At 42.8% G+C, this 26,414-nt stretch overlaps 1 protein-coding gene across 1 annotated transcript in view; it reads right to left on the bottom strand.

Annotated features, from left to right (window-relative positions):
• Positions 1-361: 361 nt before the first annotated feature.
• Positions 362-26,414, bottom strand: part of KPNA7 (karyopherin subunit alpha 7) — a 37,751-nt gene continuing 11,698 nt past the window's right edge. The window contains exons 2-11 of the mRNA XM_038539443.1: positions 20,958-21,046; positions 19,888-20,016; positions 15,556-15,638; positions 14,854-15,122; positions 13,387-13,469; positions 11,184-11,447; positions 9,510-9,743; positions 7,407-7,589; positions 4,182-4,328; positions 362-1,800 (exon numbers count right to left, since the gene is read on the bottom strand). Of these exons, the coding sequence (XP_038395371.1) occupies positions 1,687-1,800; positions 4,182-4,328; positions 7,407-7,589; positions 9,510-9,743; positions 11,184-11,447; positions 13,387-13,469; positions 14,854-15,122; positions 15,556-15,638; positions 19,888-20,016; positions 20,958-21,046 (1,595 nt within the window). The 3' untranslated portion in view covers positions 362-1,686. The remainder of the gene's footprint in view (positions 1,801-4,181; positions 4,329-7,406; positions 7,590-9,509; positions 9,744-11,183; positions 11,448-13,386; positions 13,470-14,853; positions 15,123-15,555; positions 15,639-19,887; positions 20,017-20,957; positions 21,047-26,414) is intronic.

Raw genomic sequence — 26,414 nt, 5'->3', positions numbered from 1 at the left:
CAAACTAGAAGGGAAAACACAAACATAAAAATAGTGGTGTTGATGGGGCACCTGGCTGGCTCAATCCTCATGAGACTCAGGGGTCATGAGTTTAAACTTCACATGGGGCATTGATTACTTAAAAATAATCAATCCAGAATAGTTGTGATGGAATGGTAGAATCATTTTTCCCGTTCTTAGTTTTGTTTTTAATTTTAAGAAATATACAAATAATACCTAATAATTATTATATATACTATATGGTAATATATACAATTTGTTACATTCTTTTACTTGTGCTTTTAACTTAAAGTTCAAACTTTATACAATGAGATCTTTTGGATTTAAATAATAACTAGTTACAGTTTAATTTTTCACCCCATGTATATCAGTTAAGATTCTTTAGCTGCAAGCAACAGAAAGTAATTCTGGTTATTTAAACAAAAAGGGAATCTGTTGTAAGAGCATAGGAGAAGAGGGGCACCTTGGTGTCTCAGTCAACTGAGTGAGTGGCTCTAGATTTCCACTCATGTTGTGATATAAGGGTGGTGGGATTGAGCCCTACATCAGGCTCTGCACTCAGCCCAGAGTCTGCTTGTCCTTCTCCCTCTCCTCCTCCCATTGCTCACTATCTAATAAATAAGTGGATGAATATTTTTTAATAAGGAGTATGGGAGAGCAGACAGGACCAAAGGGAGGACTTGGAGAAGCAGGAAGAGCATCCTCTCCACTGAGCATAAAGTCCTGCCACTGGAGTAAATGAACACTTGCCCACTATTTGTTTCTTCTATGCTCAATTCCTGGGTCTAAGATTCAAAGTCCTTGTAGGGTGGGATTCTGCTTGGTCAGAGATGTACCAAGCTAGGATGTCCTGAGCTAATGAACGAAAGAGGGAATTGAAAAGGAGTTTCCTGGGTCCCCTCCATTTCCATGTAGGAGAGCAAAACACTGAGGATTCCATCCCACCAACAGCTCTCAGCAGCAAGCATAGTCACCCCCAAAGTTGATGAGGATAGTTATCAGAAGATCTAATGTCCACTAAGTTGTAGATTTGTCCTCCCCACTAAATGAGATGTTTGTGAGAACATGAATAGTTTTCCAGCAGTATTTTAGATGGACTCCCATACATCTTTCTTCTTCAGTTATCAAGTACCAATGAAGACCTGCTTTGGGCATGACATTTTGGTGTGATGCTTCAGAGCCACAATAGAACTTGATCCATCTCTACACTCAAATAATGCAGATCAAGTCCAATCCTCCTTAAAGTGTATCCCACATCCATCATAACACTGCCTACTATTGTGTTCCTAGGTCCTTCCCATCCTACCCTTATTCTCCTCTTGATCATTGTCCACACAGCTTTCCCTGAAGAATGTTCTGTATTAACAGGTGTTCCATGACAATGAAAAGGAAATGGGAAAGAAATAGAAGAATTACTGGTTAAACCTAGCCTACAAGTGGAAATTTGTCTAGATAGCTATAAGACTATTCTATTGTTTTCAGTGTCTTCCTTTAAGATCCTTAAAGGTAATCACTAAACTATATATTCTTAGAAGATGAATTCCACATGACTTTTAAATGCAAGTGGTTTAACAGCATTTTTGATAGATGGAGGTGAATGTGTTGAAAATTTTATTAACATCTAGTTTAAAAAGCTTTATACCCATGCCAAGCCAATTCATAGAAGGTTCTCAAAGAAGTTACCCATTAGGGTTTGGTCCTTTGTTTAGAAGTCGTGGGGCCTTGGTGTTTTTTTGTTAAGCGGTTTAAGAATTCATTATCTTGGTCCAGGGCTGGTAATATTGCACCACTTTCTTCTCCCTTCAGGGAAGAAGAGACACTATTATACCTGCAGGCTCTCAGCACATTACTGCCACACAGTTGACTCCTTAACATCTTCTGTGGATTAGCAATTTGCTCTAAATTTGCCTCATCTCCCTCAGAGGAAAGAAGCATTGAAATATCTCTCAGGTTGGAACTTAAATGCAGTTTATGTGTGTGGTAAAACATACATACCATAAAATTCACCATCTTTAACCATTTGTTTGGTAGCATTAAGTATATTCACATTGCTGTGTACCCTCTCCCATTCATCTCCAGAACTTTGTCATTTCAAACTGAAGCTCTGTACCTATTAAACACTAACTATCTATTTCCTTCTCTACTGCAGCTCCTGGCACACATTTTTTAAAATAAATATTTATTAATTTGAGACAGAGAGAGAGAATGAGAACATGAGCAGAGGGACAGGCAGAGAGAGAGAGAGGAGGAGAGCCAGAAGCCTGATGTGGGGCTCGATCCCAAGACCCAGATATCATGACCTGAGCCAACGGCAGATGCTTAACCATCTGAGCTACCCAGGCGCCCTGGCACCCACTGTATGTCTACTGTATGTCTGTCTGAGTTTGACTCTTCTAGGTCCCTGATATAAGTGAAATCATACAGTATTTGTGCTCTTGTGTCTGGCTTATTTTTAAGTACAGTTTTGATACACAGAACAGTGCCCTTACAGCCAGTAAGGACACAGTGTATGTAGCTGTTACTTCTAAATCCAAAGTCTTTAAGCCTGGAGCCCTTGGATGAGTCCTAGAGATCTGAACCTCCTTTAAGAGATGGGTTTCCTAATTCCTTAACCCAGAAAATGCTGATTACTATTCTGGGTCCTCTCTGCTTTGAGAGCATCCTCTTTGTCCCAAACCAGTATTGGTTCATCTAACTGAAGGCAGACATCAACCCAGTCATATTTGTTGTATGGCTCAAGATTTTGTGGATTCGAATTTGATGCCTAATGGAATGTCATTCACTATAAACCACCAGCCCCCTGGCCACTGAAGAACTTTGAGCTCATCTTCTTCATATGGAAAATATCTAATGCATATGCAACTCAAAACTACAGTGAGATACCACTTTGCACCCATTAGGATGACTATGATCAAACAGATAACAAGTATCGGCAAGGATGTTGAAAAATGAGAACCTTCATGCATTGCTGGGGAGAATGTAAAACGGTGCATTTCCTATGAATAACAGGATAGTGGTTCCTCAAAAATTAAAAATAGAATTACCCAACAATTCCACTTCTGTATAGACCCCCAAAAGAACTGAAAGCAGGAATTCGAACAGATATTTGTACTCCCATATTCATAGCAACATTATTCACAAGAGTCAGGATAGTCCAAGTGAATATCTAAAATGGATGGATAAACAAAATGTAGTCTATCCACACAATGGAATATTACTCAGCCTAAAATATTAAGGAAATTCTGGCACCTGCAACAACATGGACGACCCTTGCAGGGATTCTGCTGAGTAAAACAAAACAGTCACAAAAGAACAAACACTGTAGAAGTCTACCTATACGATGTACTGAGATAATCAGATTCACAAAGAAAGTTAAATGGTGGTTGCCATGGGCTGTGGGGAGAGGAAAGATGGGAAACTAATGTTTAATGGGGACAGAGCTTCATTTTGCAAAGATGGGAAATTTCTAGAGATGATACTGGTGATGGCTACATAGCAATGTGAAGGTAGTCAGTGACCCTGAACCGTACACTCAAAAATGGTTAAAATGGTAAATTTTTATGTTGCATATTTTATTACAATAAAAAATGTTTCGAAGGAGTGGCTAGTGCTGTCTGATCATTATTCCCTGCTCCTGCAGAAAAGTTAGAAGCCCTGTGTACAGTTTATCCCAAACCCCATATTCTGGAAAGAGACAAAATGCAGTAAGTAGCAAAATGTTTTGAAAACTGGACCTGCCTTAGTTGTTTGTGTTTCTCAAAAAAAAAAAAAAAAAAAAATCACTTCAGCATCATATCACCTCCCTTCCTCCATCCCTCCACATCAAAAGAGGCAAGCAGGGGAAAACAAAACCAAACCAAAACCAAAAACAAACAAACAAACAAAAAAACAGAAAAAAAACAAAAAACAAACAAACAAAAAAAAACAAAGTTCTAAACCAGAGGCAGGAAGACAAGCTTTTATGGGACTAGAATGGTTTCTAGGAGCCAGGGAGCTGTCACTCAGAGATAGACCATTCAACATGGATGGGGAGAAACTCAAAGCTAAGTCATGAAAGAAGCCCACCCGTCCATCTTGTCACCCACCTCACAGGAGCAGTATGGGCACCTGCCCAGTGAATCACCCGCTAAGGTGGCCTGCCAGGAGGTATGGGTACTCCTTTCCACTCTGAAATCACTTACCTCACAAAAATGGTTCTCGATAATGTTCAAAGCAGTCAGGGCAACCTGAGGATTCTCATGAAGTTGCAAAGCCTCAATTTTATCAATGCCACCAATTTCTTCTATCAGAAGACACAGATTTTCCTTCTCTGAAAGCTTCTCTGCTGCCTGTGGGTATATAAGAAAAAGTAAGACTGGACAAAAGCCCTTTGGAGGTAGAGCTTTACCACTGTGGAATCAGACCAAAGGCTCCCATTCCTGAATGGACAGCCACAGTTTTACTTTTCCCTAATTAAGATTGCAGGATCAGGGGTACCTGGGTGGCTCAGTCAGTTAAGCATCCAGCTCTGGATTTTGGCTCAGGGTTGTAAGATCAAGCCCTACATTGGTCTCCATGCTGGGCATGGAGTCTACTTGAGATTTCTCTCTCCCTCTCCCCCTCACCAACTCTCTTGTCTCTCTCTCTGTCTCAAAAGAAAAAAACAATCAGGATTTTCCTCCTCTTTTAGATGTTGATGTTTATAGTACACAGATTTATATTAATTGCACAAAATACAACTTTTGTCAAGTATACTGCCCTCCATAAATACATTGCTACTACTGTTTAATAGATATCCCCTTTCTAATTAATGGAAATTGTTTAAAATTTAAAGTTTAAAAGAGTTCAAGTAATGTTATTTAAATGTAGGTGTTCTGGCCATACCCTCTCTGGAAAGCTTTGAGAAGTAAGATGAAGGAGACCCTTAATAACATCATGGGAAATAACCAAATTCCCTGGAAACAAGTAACATGAGTGGATTTAATCCAATGCTGATCATTGGATTTATCATTTAGAGCTGTTTATTCATTCAAACATTTACATCTACTATGGGCAAGGCCTACAAAACCTTATGAAGATGTGATTTTAAGATTTTAAGATCATGTTATTGGGGCAGACAGGTAAATAATTGTTACAGTACAGAAAGCATAATATAGTAAATGATCAGTTGTTTAAGTTAAAGAAGATGTACATAAAAGGCTTGGAAAATAACACATGTTCTTGATAAAGAGTGCTGTGCCAGGGTCAACCATAGGATAATCACAGTATTCCCAAAGCAAAGAGGGGCAAAGACAAAGATTTGTTTTTTTTTTTTTTTTTTAAAGACAAAGATTTGAAGGAATAAGTGTGGCTGGCATTTTAGGAGACAGGGGAGTAATTTAGCTCAACAGCCTATTTGGGAGAAGTGAAGAGAAATAAAGAAAAGGCTTTGGTGTCAGCTCCTGAAGGGCTCAGCTCTCTATTTTGTGTGCAATGATAAGAAAACCTCCCGTGGTTCAAGTTAAATATTATTTAGTCTACACTGTCTACCTGATGAGGGTTTGCACTGTATCTCTAAACCTTGACACGCTCTATTCCTATCTGCAGGTCCAAAATGAGGTGGGTTTTTTTTTGTTTGTTTATTTGTTTTTTTGCTTTGAGCAAACAAACTGAGGCAGGACCAATCTGCTAGATTAACCTAAGAAAGCTGGGGAAAGTGGGATGATCAAGAGCAGTCAGAACTCTGGGAAAGGATTTTGGACATTGACACCACAGCAAACAGCCCCAAAGTCATTTCAAAAAAACTTGAGTTTCACTCTGCTGCCCAGAGGACCTTGTCCTCCTAAGCTGCTATTCCAGTGCCTCTCTCTGGTCTGTCAGATATGGTTTTCTCCAGACTCTCCCAAGGAAAAAAATCCCAAATGTTTAGTTCAAATGAAACAGATGAAGTTAAATTTCTACAGCCCACAAGTGTGCTTTCACAAAGTGGTATATCATTATGTCCAACTTTCTCTATGGGTGGCAAGTCTCTATTCCTCATCTATGTGATTTACTCAGTCTTAGTGTCTAATTGGGTGCTGTTTCAAATCTGTTCTTGACTCTGGTCAGTTCTTTCCAAAACAGTTACATGAAAAGGATGTTTAAAGTGAGCTTTTAAAAGGAGTCCCCTGGTGCTACTTTGAAAATTTTCAAGCAGGTTAGTTGCATATAAAAGAACCTTAACCAGATGAATATAGCCAGCCTTCAAGATGGCCTCAGATGATCCCTACCCTTGTATAGCTTCCTCCCATGTTGAGTGGGGTTGTAACCAATAGGATGTTGTTGAAATGATTTCCAAGGCTAGGTCATAAAAGCCATTAGGGCTTTCACCTTGCTTTCCTAGATAACTTCTTCCAGAAGAACCCAGTTGCCATAATGTGAAGACACACAAATGATCCTATGAAGAGGTCCACATAGTGAGAATAACCTTCCAGGCATGTGAGTGAGCCAACTTGGAAGCTGATCCTCCAGCTTCCATCAAGCCTTTGGATGAGACTGCAGCCCCAATTGACACCTTGAACCTCATGAGAGGCGCTGACCCAGAACCATCCAGCTAAGCTGCCCCCAGATTTCTAATCCCAGAAACTATATGAGATAATAAGTATTTGTTCTAGACTTCTAGGGAGTAATCAATTATGCTGTGATATAGAACTGACACAAATGGTCTATGAACACCGAGTTTCAGAAATAAGACTTTTCTAGATTTCTAATTCAAGTCTTTGTGGCCAGTTTCAAGATCTAACCCTTGTAACTTCTTGCTGCTCTTTTGAGTGCATCTTATGTTTTAGCCTTCTAAAAGAGCCAGCCATGTGGTTCACAGACTGCTTTCCCCTGCTTCAAACTTTTGATTGGTTTCTCCATCTCACTCAGAGTAAGCTGAAGTGCTCCCACACCTTATGTGATCTGGGTACTCTGAGCAGGACTACCACCTTCTATGCATTCACTCCCACTCATCCTTGAGTACTCTTCCCCCAGATAACCACAAGACTCATTGCTTCACTTCTCTTAGGGTTTTACATAAATGTTCTTCCTGAGACAAGTTTCTGCTGACAATTACATACAAGGGATCACCATTCTCTCTCCCTCTCTGAGCCACCAGTGACTGCCCTTTTACCAGATAAACTCTGAACTGCTGTGTCTGTTTCTCTCCCCATTAATATATGAGCTCAAACAGAACAAAAAATATTGTTCTGTTGTATCCTGAGCATTTGAAACAATGCTGGGCACTCATTTGAAAAATGAAGATGGACCTTCTTTGCAAGTCCTGTTTTTGTTACCCATAGGATACATGGCCAGGAGGAAGGGTGAAGGAGTAGAAAGAGAATCCACATGTGAGTTTTAAGAACCAAATTAAATGCCTTAAAATTGGAGACTGCTGTTTAAAAACCAACCTGCTTCAAACAGCTCACCTGGAGGATAAAAGAGATAATGTCAAGGATGATGATAACAATTTTGGTGTCTTGTATGGTAAGCAGATTCACTAGTGGCTCCAGGACTCCAGAGTGGACAAGGTGGATCAACTGGTCTATGGTGCCTCCAGTTGTGAAGTTAGCCACGATCCAAACAGCCTCTTTCTGGACTTTAAATTCTCCCTACAGAAAGAGAACATTTACATTCTTTACAGATCCTGAAGACATTAAATATAGAGATGCTAACACTTAGTTCAATTTCTAGGTAGGCTAATGACAGCCAGGACTGTATGTGCAATTTACATAGAACACCCCAGCAATCTGCCTCCAGTTCTTATGCAGAAGACAGCATCTTTGAGAAGCCCAGAAGCAGGCAGGCAGACTCCTATGGGGCCTTAAAAAAGGTTCTAAGTTGAAGTAGACTCATTTCTTTAGGTCAGGTTTATGGGAAAAATAGACATTATGCTTGGAACTTTAGGTTATAGTGACCCAGAGGTCAACATTTCTGGTATTTCTGTCACAGGAAAACTATGGACAAGAAGCTCCAGAGCTACAAAGCTGAGCACACAGAAGTAATCTCAGGGACTGAGCCAGCCCAGAGGTGACAGAAGAAGGCCATTGAAACATTACTCAATGTATGCCTTGCCTTGCATTTACAAGAAACAGTTTACCCAGAGGTATGGGAGTAATTTGCCATAGATACTTTTTTTTTCTTTTTAAGATTTATTTATGAGAGACACAGGGCAGGGGGGCAGAGACACACAGGCAGAGGGAGAAACAGGCTCCCCACAGGGAACCTGATGTGGGATTCGATCCCAGATCTCAGGATCATGCCCTGAGCCAAAGGCAGATGCTCAACAACTGAGCCACCCAGGCATCCTGCCATAGATCCTTCTATCCCCAGGCAGGAGTTATTCCCGCTTTAATGGCTGGGGAAAAACTGTGACCTCAGCTTAAAGAACAAACAAAAAAGGACACAACGATAACTAGCTTGGAGCCAGTTGTAATTCAAAAGGCAGTTGGAAATAAAATTACTCCTTGATTCGTGACTGGATGTTCTGATTAGAATATGTACAGACTCACAGACACACAGAGGATAGGAAATACCTGATGGATTGAACCCTTGATTTGGGTCACACATCTGGGAAACCACCATCCAACTGGAGAGCAGGCTCACCACCAGCAGCTTCTCTTCCCCATCCTACCACGCTTGCCTCCCCACCCCGACAAGACTGAGCCACTCCTGGCTCATTTCACACGTAGAGGATTTAAACACCTATCACATCCATTCGAAGATGGCAAAAAGAAATGCTGACAAATAGTAGTAGTCCTGGGGGGATCCCTGGGTGGCGCAGCGGTTTAGCGCCTGCCTTTGGCCCAGGGCGCGATCCTGGAGACCCGGGATCGAATCCCACGTCGGGCCCCCAGTGCATGGAGCCTGCTTCTCCCTCTGCCTGTGTCTCTCTGCCTCTCTCTCTCTCTGTGACTATCATGAATAAATAAATAAAATCTTAAAAAAAAAAAAAAAAAAAAAAAAAAAAAAAAAAAAAAAAGTAGTAGTCCTGGGAAAGGCAAGTAGGAGTCAGGGGGAAGAAGGAAGCTTTATTGTATTTCTACTTTTATATCTGGCTTTTCAGTGTATATTACCACTCTAATTGATGTGATTTTTACACTGAAAAGGCCACCTTCAGTGGCCTTTCAGTTCTTCAGTGTCTAATATCACCATAACCTGATAGGTTTTTCCTCCTAAAACAAAACCAAACCTCCCCTACCCCTCTCTTTTGGCAAGTAGAGTGGATGGCCCATTCTTTTAACACTAAAGATAAACCAATATTTTCCAGCTCAATATTTTTTTCTGAATATCTGATCCATGGGATCACCTTTTCATTGAACAATGCCTGTTTAGTCTCTTAAATCTTTAATGGGTCAGCCAAAATGAGATGCCTCTTCTTTTCCAAGGAGAGTTAGGAAACTAAGGTCTCATAGCTCTGTTGTGAGCTCAATTAATTTGCTTCTTAGCCTGTGTCTGAATTCCTGGAGGAGTTCAACACAGGGCCGGTTGGAAAATAGCCTTTTGTCACAGACACGGAGTGCATCGCTTACATTTTTTAGCAGAGCCACCAAGGGAGGCAGCATGCCGCAAGCGATCAGCCGCTGGATGTGTTGGCAGGGCCCTGCAGCCACATTGCTCAAGGCCCAAGCTGCCTCCTTCTGGATGGAGGACTTGGGGTGCATCAGGAGTTGGGGCAGCACGTTCAGCATGCCCGCGTCAATGGCCATCTGGGTCTGGTAATCCGTTCCTGTGACGATGTTCCCAATTGTGCGGAGAGAGGGGGTCTGGAAGAACAAGGCTAGGAGTATAACCAAGCATTGCAAATGTATCATAACAGAAGGAGATGATCACACCAAGCTCTGTGCATTCCCAGATATTTGTCATGCCATGTTGATGGTGCTCAGAAAACCTGTGAATAGTGATTAAGTCCATGATCCTTATTAATTCAGCACATCCACAGCCATTTGCATAGTTTACAGGTACTAGGCTAGCCTCTCGATAGTTCCAGCTCACATGAGATAGAGGTCAAGTGTTGCCTTTATTAAGAAATGATGCTGCCCTTTCTGTATCCTTATACTGGGAAAAATCACTAAATTGATTACAGTGTGTATAATGTAATAATTTCTACCAAATTTGTATTTAGCACCAGTATCAAGTTTTTGTTGTATATTTAATTGGAGCTAATGAGATCCCAATGGCATTTTTTTTTTATGTATTCACAAACTCCCTCTCAACTCTGTAGGTCCCCAGGATGGGGGGTGCAATTGGGCTCAAGACAACCATCCTCTAAGGGCTGACTGCATTTATTTTGATTTCTCTGCACCGTAATGGCTGCCCCAGCACAGACTATCAACAGTTCTGGAGTTTTCCTAGCCTTATATGCTAGGTATCTGCTAATCAAGTGAGAGGTAGAAGTAGTGCTATAGGCCAATCACTTTGGCAGGATGGCTCCAAATGGGCCCTAGGCCCCCCCACCCCAGGACTAAAAGCTTTTTATAGATACTGTTGGAGGCAGAGAGGGTAGAAAGAGAGTATCTCCAAACTAACCTTGACATATGAGGAATACTATGCTAATCTAGACATAGATGATCACTAAGGCTGCATAAATATACGTTAGCCACAGTAATCCAAAAGGCCACCCGTATCTTAAGGCATGTCTTCAAGAAGCATATTGTATAAGGGACACATTTCATAACCTAGCAAAGCATTTGATTTTTTTTTTTTTCATTTTCACCTATACTGAAATAGTCTAATAACAAACTGGGGTGAGGATAAGAGGGAATTTTCTTTTATACTTGAGTAAGAAATTCAAATGTTACAATGAGCTTTACATTAATACACTCACACATGTGCACACCGTATTAGCCAACTTGTTAACATCTGCATGCACAGATCCTTGGAAAGCAAGGCCACAGCCACAAAAGAATAGTTGGCTGGGTGAAGGTATTATTTTAATCTGGTGCTTGTCTCTATTTTCTAGCTACCAGAGGAAGACAAAGTAAATTACTTAACATCCACTAGGATTTTTGGATCAAGAGAGATTCGTCTTTGGCTAAAGAGTAGCAGAAACCTGGGAAATGCAGATGACAAGCTTTGTTCTAGGTAAAGTAAGAGATCTGACTATGGAAGACTGTGGGTGGGAGAGATCTTGTTCAAGTGAATAGGACTCACATATTCTAATCTGAAGGCCCATACAGACCCAGATGGGAGCCGGGGACATTTACCAAGACATTGAGCTCTGAGCTGCTCATAAGCTGGACCAGCCTGGGCAGGACCCCTGTGTTGACCACTTGGCCGATGCGCTCATTGCAGCCATCGGTGAGGTAGGACAGGGCCCAGCAGGTATCCGAGAGAACCTCACTGTCTTGGTGCTGCAGGAGGTGGGACAGGACAGGCAACATTTGCTTCACGGCTGTCTTGCAAGGGTAAGGATTTTTGTTTCGGCACAGGTTGGACAAGGTCCACGTGATATTCCGCAGAAACGTGATCTGTAATAAGGAGACTGCTTCCAGCATTGGGTGCAAAGAAGGAAAAATGCCAACAGCTGTGTGTCCTTGCCATCCCTGATCAATATTATTGACCAGTGTGGAGCAAGTATTTGAGCTTCATGCAGAATATGTTCTCGATAGTGATGCATACAGAGGAGACCGAGAATGAGCTTTAAGCTTCCTTTTCAAATGTTAGGTGGAGGTTTCCTCATATTCTTCAAAATGTCCCTCCCCACTTGACTCAGTTGATGACCTATTTTATTTTTCATTGACAAAACAAAGGCCAAGCACGAGTTACTTGGTCTGCACAACTGTCACTCACTCCACCAACATGTGGTAACCACATTCCTGATCTTTGTTCAAGGGTCAGTCTTCCTACCCTGCATCTGGATCCCATTTTTGCCTTTGAAGATTCTATCCCCACCATCGCTTTTCTGCATCCTTCCCACACTCTGGGGCCCACCTCTCTAGCCATCATCCTGCTCCTACTTTTCCCAGAGTCCATCTCTATTCACTGTCTACCTTGCAGCTTCCCATTTGTTCTTCCACCCCTCTGGTCATATTTCTGCCCCTACTTCTTTGTACTGGGTGATGAAATTGGTTTCTTCCAGGCCACCAAATCCAACAGCTGCTTTTTCAATTCTAAAGTTACTGTCCCTCTTAGCCTTAGTTAGTACCCCTCTTGAAAAACCTCTTCTTGGCACCTATGACACCAAACCTGCATTTCTATTGCCAAATGGGCTGTTTCTTCTCAGTCTTTGGGGCAGACTCTGATTGTTAGAGCCTGAGACCCTTGGTCCCAGGCTCTCCTTATATTCCAGGTCAGGGGTTGGCATATTTCTTCTGGAGAAGGCCAGAGAGTAAACACTTCCAGCTTTATGGGCCATAGGGTCTCTGTTGCAATTTTTCATCTCTGCCCTTGTAACATTACCAAAGCCACAGACAATATGGGTAAAAATAAATGGGGATGGCTGTGCTCCAAAAAAAAAAAATTATTTACAAAAGCAACCAGCTGGCCCCTGCTCTAGTTGATCCTGCCCAGCTTGATGACGTATGCATGCACGACTATCTGGACCTGCATTAACCATCTACCTGATGTTGCTGTGATGATGCCTCTCACTCACCTCAAATTAATATGTACAACTAAGGCTCTGATTCCTTCTTCCTTCCATCCTTCCCATTTCTCTAGGAGAATAGTCATCCAAACAACCTAACACAAAACCTTTCTTCTTCCTATTCCCCATGTCCAGCATGGCAGCATTCCAGCTCCCTCCGCTATCACTTTACAAACAGCCAGAAGGGTCTTTCCAAAAGATCAGATCACTTCATTTCCTGCTTCCCTCTGCCAGCATGTGGGTGTCTAGGACCCTTGCCCTACTTGTCATCTTGCACTGCTGTCTCTTTGCAAACTCCCTGGTCATGTCAGCCATTTTCTGATTCCACAATGTCAGGTTTTCTCTCTCCTTGGGGGATGGGTATTCCCTGGGCTTTTAGAAGCTACCTTCTCTTCATTTCTGTTTGAGACAAATCTAGAACCAACATTTATCCAAAGGGGTCCCCTATTGTTGCCACATCAATCAACTTTGACTCTAAGCTTCAAACGTAGACCTAATACCTAGGATCAGAATAGATGACCCATTAATTCTGTCTGTGCCCCTTGAATGGAGAGCTTAAACATCTACTTTTGTAGGATTATAAGCTTAGAAAAATTTTAATGGACCTCTTCCAATGCCCCCTGAGGAAAAATCAGCATTACTGGCCCTTGGGGCCAAATTCAAGTCAATCTCTGTCCCATGTGATATTCAATCCTAGGCCTTGCTTATAATTGCTGTCATAAGGGACAAGGTAGCAAGCATATGACCTAGCATTGACTTAAAAGTACTTCCCCAATTTCAGAAACTTGTTACCTAGCTAGTTTTTCTACTTCAAAGACTCTTACTGGTATGGTTGATGAAACCAGGGCCAGCAGATGTGGAATGGCATTGCTCGAGATAACGATGTCTCTGAATTCTGAGCCATCACCTACAAATAGATAAGAATGTGACAATTAAACAGGGAGCGGAGAGAATCCTGGGCTAAGTGACTCATTTTTTAAAAGGCTGTACAAAGGGAGAGAAGCCACAGTATCCCTGGGTTGGACAAGTACATAGTATAGGCATGAACTAGATCCTGGGTCTCCATCATGTCAGTTGGGTAGATAGGCCAAGTGTGAAAAGCAGGCACTACCCAGCAGTGATCATTATAAGTAGTCTGTGGACACATAAAGGAGGCAGCCAGTGGGTCCAGGAAGTGCTCAAGACTCTAAATACTGGTAGCACTTCACAGCATGTTCCTCAGGAAGATGAAGGAGGCTATTGCAGGCCAAATTGTCTTCCCAGGCGACTTTGACATGGGGTGGAAACTTGCAAATGCAACTCAGAACCCAGTGTGGGGGAATGGGTAGATGCTAGCCACCTGCTGTCCCACTCAGGCAAGAATATACCAATTTGAGACCTTAGAAGTCTCAGTTTATAATACTCCAACCACCAAAGCAAGGCATAGGTGACTTTATACCACCCAGTTTTGCCTGTTCCTTACTGAACCAAGCAAAATGAAGGACAAAGTCTCTGCAAATGGGTGCTTGCTTTCTGCAAGCATTTAACAAGCAGACTTGTTTTATATTCTGTGTTTGTTAATCCCAGTATCTGAAGTCCTTGGAGGTCTAATCATACTGTTTGTTTTTGCTGACTCAGTCATGGTGGGTTGTTGATTCTCTGAACTTGAAACTGCTAATATTTGGCTGATCCTAATTTGTCAAAATCCTGAGGGGCCCAATTGAGTTCGTATCCTCCCAAGAGCATTGTATTTATATTCAGCCAGGAATCCTGGAGCTTCCAACCCTGCAGCACTAACTCCTCATCTTATGTTTTCCTGGACCATGCAGGGAATATAGCATCAACCCCAAATTCACAAGGCCTTTTAGGACTGCATTTACAGGGACTTGTACCCCACACTGAGGAAACATTTTTTTTTTTTTTTGCTATGTTTCCTTAGTAACTTTCACTGGAGATAGAATTCTCTCAGGGTCCTGGGTTATGCAAGGGTCTATTATATATGCTGTATGAGTCAAAGACTTTTCTTTTGTTCTTGAAGCCATTAAGACTTGAGGCTGTAGGACCCCGGTATTGACAGACCTCACTAGACAGCCTATAGCTTCAGCACATACTGGATCATTTGGTTGCCACTTTAGTTTTTGGTCTCTGAACTGGACTCTGGATTTTGAAAAAGCCTGTCATACTATTCTCAGCTTTTCTAGATATTTATACTGAGTGTATTGAATCTTTATGCTACCCAGAGAACTCCCATAGCATGCCAGATGCCCGGCCCACTGGCTTCCTACCCCAATGGGAAGAGGGGAGAGTCTCACCTGCTATATTACCAAGGGCCCATACTGCCTGCTCGCACACAGTCATGTGGGGGGAAGACAGGAGCTCAACCAAAGGTTGTATGGCCCCACCTTCCACAACAGCTTGAGTCTGCTCGGAAGTCCCTGAAGCAATGTTGGTCAGAGCCCAGGCTGCCTCGAACTGTAAGCAGGGATGAGGTGACAACTTCAGGAACTCCACCAGCCTGGGAATGAGCCCTGCTTCAACAATCAGTTTTAGAGGAGGGTTCTTTTCCTGGGACAGCATTTTCCTTTGTAATGAAAGGGAAAAATATATATAAACAAGTCATGTGAGGCTGATATTAAGAACCTCCTTTATAAGTGTTCTTGGCATTCCTAGCTATCAAATGAGACTAACATCTGGGGCCAGAGCTACTTAATATCCTAACGTCCAGCCTGTAGCACTTTGCAGTGACAAGGCAATATTTTTCCCTTTAGGTATTATCTATGAGCTGAGATCCCTATAGAGGCCAATTTAAATTAAGCAATTCATCTCTGACAACACTTGCATATCTTAAGTTGTTCTCAAGGATGGTGTAGAGGAATAATTTAGTCTTGCTTTTGAATGGACTTGCCTTGTCTTATATTGTGTGGGCATTTTGCCACTTCCACAAAACCAAATAGGCCACTGGAGCTCATTTCTAGCTAGGAACCTATAAACAGCAGAAGTTTGTTTGGTGATACCTGGCTGCCTGGGTGGCCTGGAAACATAGGTCTGGATCTGAGGTATTCACACCATTGATTATTTCTTGCAGGGTGAGGCTGACCTGCAAGGAGACACACATTCAGGTCAGAGTCTCTGCCCAAAGGAATAATGATGGTTATCTAGTCCTGCCATCTATCTGATGAGAACAGGCTGGCTTGGACAAGATGTCCCAGTCTGCACATTGGTCTCCATTAGGGGAGAGAAGAACACTTGGAGGTCTTATAGATCTCATGGATCTGTGGGATACTCCCTATGCTCTGGGGAAGGGGTCATCCCTATCATCACTTGTATCCCCAACAACTTTTCATCCCATGCAGTAAGAACATGATGATCAGCAAAAATGGCAGAGTAAGGACCTCCAAAAATTCCCTCCTCCATAAAAACAAGAAAACCAACACGAGTAGTTCAACCTTCCAAACTCCAAAAATTGACCAAAGGCTTGTAGCAATTTGTTTTATTTGATCCAAAAAGAGATTATTCAAGAAAAAGAGCTAATTTCAGGAAGAAGAATTCTAGGAAACAAAATCTATCAACATATGAACAGAATTATACATCATGACCAACTGGGATTTAATCCAGAAAGGCAAGGGCAGTTCAACATATGAACATCAATATAGTAGGACTTATTAATGAGATGGGGGAAAAGTACACAATCATCTCAGTAAATGCAAGATAAGCATTTGACAAAATTCAGGCACACTTCCATGATAATAAACATTCAACAAGCTAGAAATAAAAGGCAACTTCCTCAACCCGATAAAGCCATCTAATAAAACCCCACAGCTAGCATCATACTTAAATGGTAAAGGATGGAAAGTTTTCTCCCTAAAATCAGGAACAAGACAAGGATGTCCACTCTTGTCACTTTTATTCAATGTAGTATTGGAAGTTCTAGACAGATGAACTAGGTAAGGGGGGAAAAAAAGTCATCCAGATTGGATTTTCCAGATTGGAAAAAAAAAATAAAATTTATTGCTATTTGCAGAATTCAAGAATTTGAAGATGGAAGAGCCTAAGGAATCTCCACATATACAAAAATAGAGGTTCAGCTAGGCTTCAGGATTAACATATAAAAATCCCTTGTATTTTTATACATCAGCAATGAACAATCCAAAATTGAAATTAATAAAATAATTTTATTTTCAATATCAAAAAGAGTAAAATACTTGGGAATAAATTTAGTAAAAGTAGTACATGGCTTACATACTGAAACTATAAAAAAAATTAGGGAAGACCTAACAAATTAAAAAATACACATGATCATGAATTGGAAGGCTTAACATTGTCAAGATGGCAATACTCTTATAAACTGATCTATAGATACAGTGTAATCTCCATTAAAATCTGAGCTATCATTATAGAAGAAATTGACAAGTTGATTCTAAAATTCATTTGACAATGCTAGGGATCCCAAATAGCCAAAATAATCTTGAAGAAGAATTAAATTGGAAGACACTTCCCAAAACCTACTACAGAGCTATAGCAATCAATTCTGTGTTGTGCTGACAGAGGATAAACATATTGATCAATGGAAGAGAATCCAGAGTCTACAAATAAACTCTTACATTTATGGTCCGTTGATGTTAGACAAGGGTTGGAAGACAATTCAATGGGGGAGAGGATGGTCTTATGATGTTAGGACAACAAAATATCCACATGCAGGACAACGAAATTGGACCCCTACTCACACCCTTTACAAAAATTTACTCAAAATAGATCAGGTCAAAAATAGAGAACTAAGGTCTAAAAATAAGAACTAAAACCATAAAACTCTTAGAAGGAAACTTAGACATAAATCTTTGTGACCTTAGATCAGGCAATGAATGGATTCTTAAACATTATACCTAAAGTATAAGAACCAAAGATAAAAGTAGACAAATTGAATGGTTTCAAAATTTAAAACTTCTGTGCTTCAAAGGATTCTGCCAAGAAAGTGAAAAGAATCCACAGAGTAAGAAATATTTACAAATCATATATCTGGTAAGGGTAGGATAAGGGTAAGGGTATCTAGTCTCCAGAATAGACAGTATAAGGAACTCTTACAACTCAACAATAGATGAACAAATCACTCAAGTTTAAAAATGAGCAAAGGCTTGGAATAGACATTCCTTCAAAAGATCTACAAATAGCCAGGAAGCAGATCAAAAAATGATCATCATCAGTTGTTAGGAAAACATATCAAAATTTTATAACAATATAGCCCTTTGTACCTACTAGATGGCTATAATATGAAAATGGACAACAATAAGTGTTGGTAAGACTGTCAGAATGTGATGTAATTGGGTGATCTGATGAGCATTGGGTGTTATATGCAACTGTTGAATTGTTGTAACTGATGAATTGTTGAACTCTACACCTGAAACTAATGATATACTATATGCTGAATTTAAATTTAAAAAAGAACATCAAGGGATGCCTGGATGGCTCAGTGGTCGAGTGCTTACCTTTGGCTCAGGTTGTGATTCTGGGGTCCTGGGATTGAGTCCTGCATTGGGCTCCCTCCCTGCGGGGAACCTACTTCTCCCTCTGCCTAGGTCTCTGCCTCTCTGTCTCTCTCATGAGAAAAAAAAAATCTTTAAAAAATGAAAATTAAAAAAAGAACATCAGAATGTACAATGGTATAGCTACTTTGAAAAATAGTTTGGCTATATATTTGTTTCCTATTGTTTTTTTTTTAAAGGCTTTATTTTTTTATTTATGATAGTCGCAGAGAGAGAGAGAGAGAGAGGGGCAGAGACACAGGCAGAGACACAGGCAGAGGGAGGAGCAGGCTCCATGCACCAGGAGCCCGACGTGGGACTCGATCCCGGGTCTCCAGGATCGCGCCCTGGGCCAAAGGCAGGCGCCAAACCGCTGTGCCACCCAGGGATCCCTGTTTCCTATTGTTACTGTAAAAATTACCACAAATTTAGTGGCTTAAAACAACACATTCTCTTACAGTTCTGGGGGGTCAGAAATTCATGATCAGCTTCACTAGACTAAAGGAAGGGCTGGCTCTTCCTGGAGGCTCTGAGGGAAGAATCAGTCTTCTAGCCTTGTTCAGCTTCTAGCGGGGCCACCTCCATTCCTTGGCTTGTGACCCCCCTCCCTCCATCTTCAAAGCACAACATGTTAATCTCTGCTTCTGTTGTCCTATAACCTGCTCTAACTTGTCCTTCACCCTTATAAGGACCAACGTGATTGGTCCCATCCAGCTAATCCAGGATAATCTCCCCATCTCAAGATCCTTAATTTAATCACACCTACAAAGTCCCCTTTGTCCTACAAAGTAACATTTACAGGCTCTTGGGATTAGGAGATAGAGGTTTTGATGGAGGGAGTAGGGTGAGACACTATTCAGTTTACCAAAGGTAGTTCCTCAAAGAGTTAAACAGAATGATCATAGGACCCAGTAATTCTACTCCTAGGTATACTCAGGAGAATTGAAAACATGTCCACACAAATACTTGTGTACAAGGCAGCATTATTCATAATTGCCAAAAAGGGGAAACACAAATGTCCACCAACTAATGAATAGCTAAACAAAACATGGTATATCTATACAATCAGCTATAAAAGGAATAAAATACTGACGCATGCAACAACGTGGATGAAACTTGAAAATGTTAAACTGAGTGAAAGAAGCCACGTATGGCAATTCAGAGAATGCTTACAGCCATTCCATTTGATGGCAGCTACTATGTCAATGGATCCACTTGCCCAGATTGAACTCATCTCTGCCCCATAAGAGTCCTAATCCCAAGGGTGCAATGATGGTTAAGGTGGAACATAGGTGGGGATGGATCATCAAAGACACGTAGATACAAGGCTAGTGGAGTCTAAGAGAAGAAACTTCCCCATCAGAGCATTCCAGAAAGGATTTTCAAAAACAATATTGGCCTGCAAGTCAACCCAGAATTTGTACTGAGTGAGGCTGAGGTGCATGGGGAATGGAAGACAGAAGACAGCATTCCGATCCTAGGCAAGCCGTTATATATTGAGTGACTAGATGATTCTGAGAGAGAACCTTCCTAAGCCCTCATTTCCTATTTCTGGCCAAGTGGTGGCAAGTGAATTTCCATTAGAAACATCATCTTGCCTACCCCACCCTGCTTAGAACATAGATCCCAAACTCACAGTCACAAAGGTGACAGCCCTTAGCTTTCTGAAAACATCAGCTTAGTTCTAACCGTGAACTCTCCATTCCTCTCCTTAAAGACCCTCAATGAGAACTTGCAAGTTCTGAATCTATGAAACATCTTCAAGCCAGAGAAACTAGCTAAGGACGTATTTCATACACAATTCTCATGAACACCACATTCCCAGTGTACCCCTTTAGTTGGTTGTTCAGAAGCTGGATCAGTGGAGAAATTGGCGATATTTCTTCTCTTTAAGGCCTGCTCATCTTTCTTGGCCTTCCGGAGTTCCAGGCTGACTGCTATCCTCTGTTGCCGCCTCATCTAGTGAGGAAAAGAAAGAATTGAAGCCCTTAGAGTAGGGAAGTTAGCTTGTCACCACATTTAGCTCTTCAAAGCTTCAGATTCCACTTTTACAGTTGCAACAGGCTGGAAGAGTTAAGATCACACAGTAAATAGTCTCAGCATGGTTTACCTCCTCTGCTTTCTCCCACTATACCACATCCAGAAAAATAGTCAACCTTCTGCCCAAAATGAAGGAAGTCTATCTACAATCTTGGCAGGCTAGGACTCTCTCAGCTGGAAAGCCATGTGAGCAAAGCATCCCATTGCCCCGAGTCTGAACACATTTTCATCAATGCTGATTAGTCCCTGAAGAGCAGGTGGGCCTCCCGACCGTGGGGATCCAGGCAGGGCTGGGAACTGGGATGTCACAACCCACATGTCCCCTGACCATTTCCACCATCCATCAACAGGTCATTCATCTAGTCTTGATTTAGTCCCAGGAGGTTTACTTGGATGCCAGACTGAGGAAGATGAAAATTAAAAACAGAATAATATACCTTTTTTTCTTAGATCAGAAGAAACCCGTAGACTTTATAGTATTGGGAGTCCTTGGGAGAAATGATTTATCTTTTAGATCTCCATTTTGGTATATTTGCTTTGTCATCCCCATGTCCTGATCCTCCATTCCATTTGTTTTTTTTTAATAGAGGGAGAGAGAGAGCACGTGAGCATGCATGCACATGAGCAAGGAAGGGGCAGAAGGAGAGGGGAGAAAGAATCATAGGCAGGCTCCACCCTCAGTGCAGAGCCATCAGGCTCACTACCCTGAGGTCATGATTGGAGCCAAAAGAAAGAGTCAGGACTCTTAACCGACTGAGCCACCCAGGCACCCCTGCTCCATTCCATTTATGATGCATCTCAACCATGAGATTTTCACTGCACTGCTCCTCCAGAGAGTGAAGCAGTGGCTGGGTACTCACAGACACATCTTTGCCTCGGTACTTAAATTTTCTCAGCCTCTCTTCTGGAGCATGTAAAGTCGGCATATTGACTCGAAGTGGTAAGCCACCTGGAGGTAAAGCAATTGCCAGGAGATAGTCAGCACCCAATGTGTGGGTTTCTATGTCATAGCTATCCTTGCTCTAAGCCCTGGAAGAGCTCACAGTGGATGGAAGGGCAGACTCAGGATGTCAGCCTCCCCAGGCATCACCACCCGGGCTCAGTAGGCAATGAGCACCATGGAAGCCAGAGGAGATCGGCTGTGGGCTGCAGCAGTGAGGGATACCTTTTGGAGGCACTTCAGCTTGAACTGGGCCTTTGATGGCTAGGGTAGGCTGGAAGGGAAGTATAGAACCCTCTCATGTGGCTATATCTATGTAGTTCTGTACGAAATGTCTGTGTAGGAACTGGTACCCAACCGGGACAGGAAGTTGACCCTCTTCTCCCACACCCAGTCCACCAACCCTTAGGTCACAACGATCTCAAGCATAATCTGCTCCTTCTAATTCTTTGGTTGATTGCCTCCACCCTGGACCAGGCCACCATCATCTTCCAGCTACACAATGGCAATTGCCTCCCACCTCTTCCCCCCACCTCTACCATTGCTGTATTCCAATCTGTTCTCCACACAGAGGCCACGTGATCTCTTAAAGATAATTTCCCCTGCTTCAAACCTCTCTAGTGGCCGCCACTGAATTCAGAAGAAAACTCAGACTCTCTAGGATGCCCACTTTGTGTGAGCTGGGCCCAGCCTTCTTCACCTGCAGGAACATTTTGAATTCCTATATAAGAATCTAAGTATCTTCCCAGTCGGTTTTATATTCTCCATAGCTTTTACCAGCACCCCAAATTTTCTTGGTTGTGCATCTTTCTCCCTCTCCTCCCAATGACAACGGGGTCATATGTGTCTTAGGTAAGATTCCTCAGCCCTTTCATCACGCATAACAAATAGTAAGTAGGTACTCAGATATTTGTTGGATGAGGGTAGTGGGTGATAGGTCACAAAGGGAACCGATCCCTAATCAGAGGAGGTTATTCAAATCAGGCCACATTTTAACCTTCTCCAAGGCAGTGGGCAATGACATTTCTTACAAGTATGCAATGAATATCCATCTGTTTCCAAGTACATGGGATGAGCCAAACTACATTGCAGAGAAGGAAACACTGGATAAAGATGACCAGAGTCTATGGACTCTAGTCTTGAAGATAGAACAGCTGGGAATAATTTTGTTAGGAAAGACTAATTTAGACACATCAATTTGAATGAGACAGTTTAAACACAGAATTCCAGAAGTAGAGAGCCAAGACTGAGGTCTTAAGAAGAGAGATAGACTTTGTGTGAGAATAGAATAATAACTCAGTCTTGGTGACACTCCTTACTATGGCCCAAAAGAAAGAACCACCAGCAAGGGACCAGGAAAAATAAAGGAATTTGAGTCAAAAGAATGATAATGTCAAAGAAGGGAATTTGAGTCAAAAGAATGATGGTGTCCGAGGCACTTGCAGTAATAGCAGATACCAGGCCATGGACAAGTCCCTAAACAAAGTGCTGCCAGTGGACTAAGCCTCAGAATAGAGGCACAAGAAGCTCAGACTAGAGAAGAACTATGTCCTATACTTCCATCTACCTTTAAGTAGCCTCAAATTCTGCTCCATAAGGAAGAAGAGTTGCTTTTTAGGACCAAAAGGTAAATCAGACACTCCTTTTTAATTTTTTTTTAATTAGGCTCCACACTCAATATAGGACTTGAACTCACAACAATGAGATTAAGAGTTGCAAGTTCTACTAAGCCAGCCAGCTGTCCCCAGAATATCCTTTAGAACACTTTCTCAAAAGAGTTTTCTAGTTGCTATGATAGCCAGGGTCGAGAAGATTATCAGCTGGAAACTGAGATTTAGGTCGGATGTAGGCACTATACCCTACATCTTCAAGAGATAAGACACAAGATGGCATTTTCAAAATCTGGAGTAGAGTAGTATTAGGGCTCCAGTTCAGGGAGCAATGAGCAAAATACATTTATCACATGCCAGGAATGTCAGACACTTGGAATTAAATGAAGCAACATTAATAGTAAGGTAGAGATGGGGCTCCTAGGTGGCTCAGTCAGTTAAATTTCCAACTCTTGATTTCAGCTCAGGTCTTGATCTGAAGATCATGAGATTAAGCCCCACATCGGGCTCTGCTCAGGAGGGAGTCTACTTGAGATTCTCTCTCTCCCCCACTCCAATTGCACAGGCTCTCTCTTGAGCTATCTAAAATAAAATTGAAAAAAAAATAGTAGGGTAGAGATAGCCCCATTTTACTGGTAGGGAAACCACCTCAGATGTCACTTCCCACAGAAGCCCAGAGTGCCCACAGCTGTTAAGCTTCAGAGCCAGGACGTCAGCCTAGATCCCCTAGACTCCCGCATCCATGCTTTGGATCACTAAGCTTTGCTGCCAATAGTCTGTAAGGAGTTCTGATGAGGAAAACAAGTCACCACCATTGGTGGCACTTAACACACGTGGGGATGTTGGAAAATAGGAAAGCATGTGTTTCCAGCAAGGGAGGCCACTTCTGAAACATTGCTACACGTTGCCACTTCATTGCTATCTCTCTCCCCCACTGTCTGGGGCCTGACCAGCTGGGTCCATGAGATCCTCTGAATGTGCCTAAGTTTGAATGAAAGGTTCTTGTATCTTGGGAGACCCGAGACAGTGTCTGGTTCCAGGACTATTCCACAGGATCCTCTGCCACAGCCCAGAACGTGTGGCCATTAAGGAACCTTGGAAGTAAGTCAGGGGTTCAGATGATAGCCAACTTCCTTCAAATGTTCACTAAAGGCCAGTATGGCACAAGCAGAAAAGCTCAACTTCAGATAGAACAGGATAGACCCCCTTTACCCACTGGGGAAGGTCGTGAAGAACAGTTTGAAAGGCACAGATTTGGGGCCACCTGGTTTGCTGAGCCAGTTAAGCATCTGCCTTTGACTCAGGTCATGATCTCAGGGCCTGGGATCAAGTCCCGAATAAGGCTCCCTACTCTGCAGGGAGTCTGCTTCTCTCTCTCCTTCTGCCTACTGCTCCCCCTGTGCTCTCTTTCATTCTGTCAGATAAATAAATGAAATCTTTAAAAAGAAAAAAAAAAAGTCACGAATTAACCAAACCACTCATTTGGGGACAGTCTGCAAAATCAACTGCAAAGCGAATTCTTCTGGCTTTCACAAGTTTCTCTAGTCACAGCTCAAAGTGTGCTTCCTTCCCCTCACATTGCTATTTGTGGCATCCAGGAGAGCCACTATCCTGCCACCCTTTAGCAGTGGCATGAAAGAGCCAAGCTGGAGGCTTTGAGTTGGGTACACGATCAAAGTCATAACCTTTTGTCATTGGTTCCCAGAGATTGAGATCCAAAGAAAGCCAAATTGGATATTTAGGCAAGCATCACCAACATCAGGGGATTCACACACACACACACACACACACACACACACTCACACACATCAAGGCTCAGGCCAGCTCTGCTGCTCCCCGCACACTAGGAGGCTCCCACCCTGGGTGTCAGGTGGCAGAGGCCCTGCCAAGGGACCCTGGCTGTGCTCACAGTCTTCCAGGATACTGAGCTGCTCTTGACCTTTCATTCCTTTTGGACGAAGGGAAACTGGGGACTCCTAAGTCTTATTCATGGCACTGAGTCACCTCCTCTGGTTGGAGCACTACAGGCCATTTTTAAAATACTTTTCTAGATCTAGCCAAGCTTTGACTTTTCACATCTTTCAAGAACTGAGAACTGGTTTAAATTAAGATCAAGATCATCCAAGAGTTGGCTTCTAGGAAGGAGTATTTCTCTGATTTTACATTAACACACACTCATGGTATAGACGATTTAATACCTCAGAAATGTATTGAGCATTAACTCCCATAACCTAGTTAGCTTCTAAAAACTCACACACATGCTGAGCAGCTAATTATAGAAGGGGAGTTTCATAGACATGATTTGGCCACACGTTTCTCCACTTGCCTGTACTATGGACTTTTTTTCTTTTCTAAAATTTAAGTAATCTCTATGCCCAACTTGGGGCTCAAACTCATGACCCCTGAGATCAAGAGTCACATGCTCTACACACTGCACTAAATAGGTTCCCTAACTCTGGACATCTTTTGATGTCTGTATGTTCAGATCTACATCACTAACTGCCACTTCTTCAAACTCAGTAGGGGTTTTTTTTTTTTTTTTAGTGGAATTTAAACTAAAACTACACATGGGGTTAGAACGAGGGTCATTCCTTGGGAAGACCCACTGACCTCAGCCCCAGTGTAGCAGGCACAGCTGAGGCAAGAGTACAGGGATGAAGAAGCAGCCATGGGAGTGTGCACACCTAGGGGGAGGGACCCCACCTTGGCATTCATGGGGCTTTACCAACATGGACAAGGCATGTCCAGACACTGAGTGTGATGCAGGAGACACCCAGTGAGGTATCCCTCCAAGGCTCACCCTAGCCCAGAGGGGAGGCAGAGGTCACAGCAAGAAAGGAGGCAGGAGACCGGGCCCTCTTTCCAGTGATCCTACCTCAGGGCTTGGGAATGCTCTGGAAGTGGATAGAATCACCTGGGGTTGATTCTCAAGGGTGAATATGTCCCAGGAGATATTTCAGGGCGAGGGAACACAGGCAAAGGCACAGACACCTGTGTGTCTCTAGGCTTCCCTGTACCTGCCAGCTCCCATCTGGGCTCTGCAGAGTAAACGGACACCCAGCAATTGCCACATCCTCCTTACCCACCCAGAAAACAAGCCAAGCACCACTTAGCACAATTTCCATAAACCAACCCTGAGCTCAACACGGAGAGACCCAGCCTAGGCCTTCTGGGGATCGTCCCAGTGAGCGGGCCACTGGCTTTTCTGGGGGGGCAAGACTGTAGCAGCCAAACCCAATCCCCAAGCAAGAGCTAGGTGTCCTGTCAATACCCAGACAGAGGCCTCTGGGAGGACACGGCCACACCAGGAGCTCTTGACACCCACCCACTCATCACTCACCCGCAAGAGAGCCACAGCCTCCAGCCACCCCCCAGCCACCCTGGCAGCCCTTAAATGCCCTCAGAAGGCAGCAGGTGTTTGGGGGCATTTGGCCCTTCCCCCAGGGTTGGTCTCTGACCTAAGTCAATGGATCTTAGCTCTGGATGCACATTGGAAGCACTTGGGGAGCTCTGAGCAGCCTACCACCTGGACCCCAGCCCCGAGGTCGATTGAGTTGGTCTAGGGGGAGGCCTGGATCTCCAGGTGCTTCTCATGTCCCAGTGAGGCACAGACAGGAGTGGGGGAGCATCACCCTCCAGGAAGGGGTTTGCATTCTGGGCGTTTAAGGCTTCTGGGATCCAGCTAGATTGGCCTCTCCTAAAATTGGAGTATTAGGCTTAACGCTGCTGAGGAACAGTTAACAAATGTTTGTTCTTAAGGCAGGCTT

This window comes from Canis lupus, chromosome 6, assembly GCF_011100685.1.
Source record: "Canis lupus familiaris isolate Mischka breed German Shepherd chromosome 6, alternate assembly UU_Cfam_GSD_1.0, whole genome shotgun sequence".
NCBI lineage: Eukaryota > Metazoa > Chordata > Mammalia > Carnivora > Canidae > Canis > Canis lupus.
The sequence above is the reverse complement of the archived record's forward strand: the minus strand, read 5'-3'. Positions and strand labels throughout refer to the sequence as shown.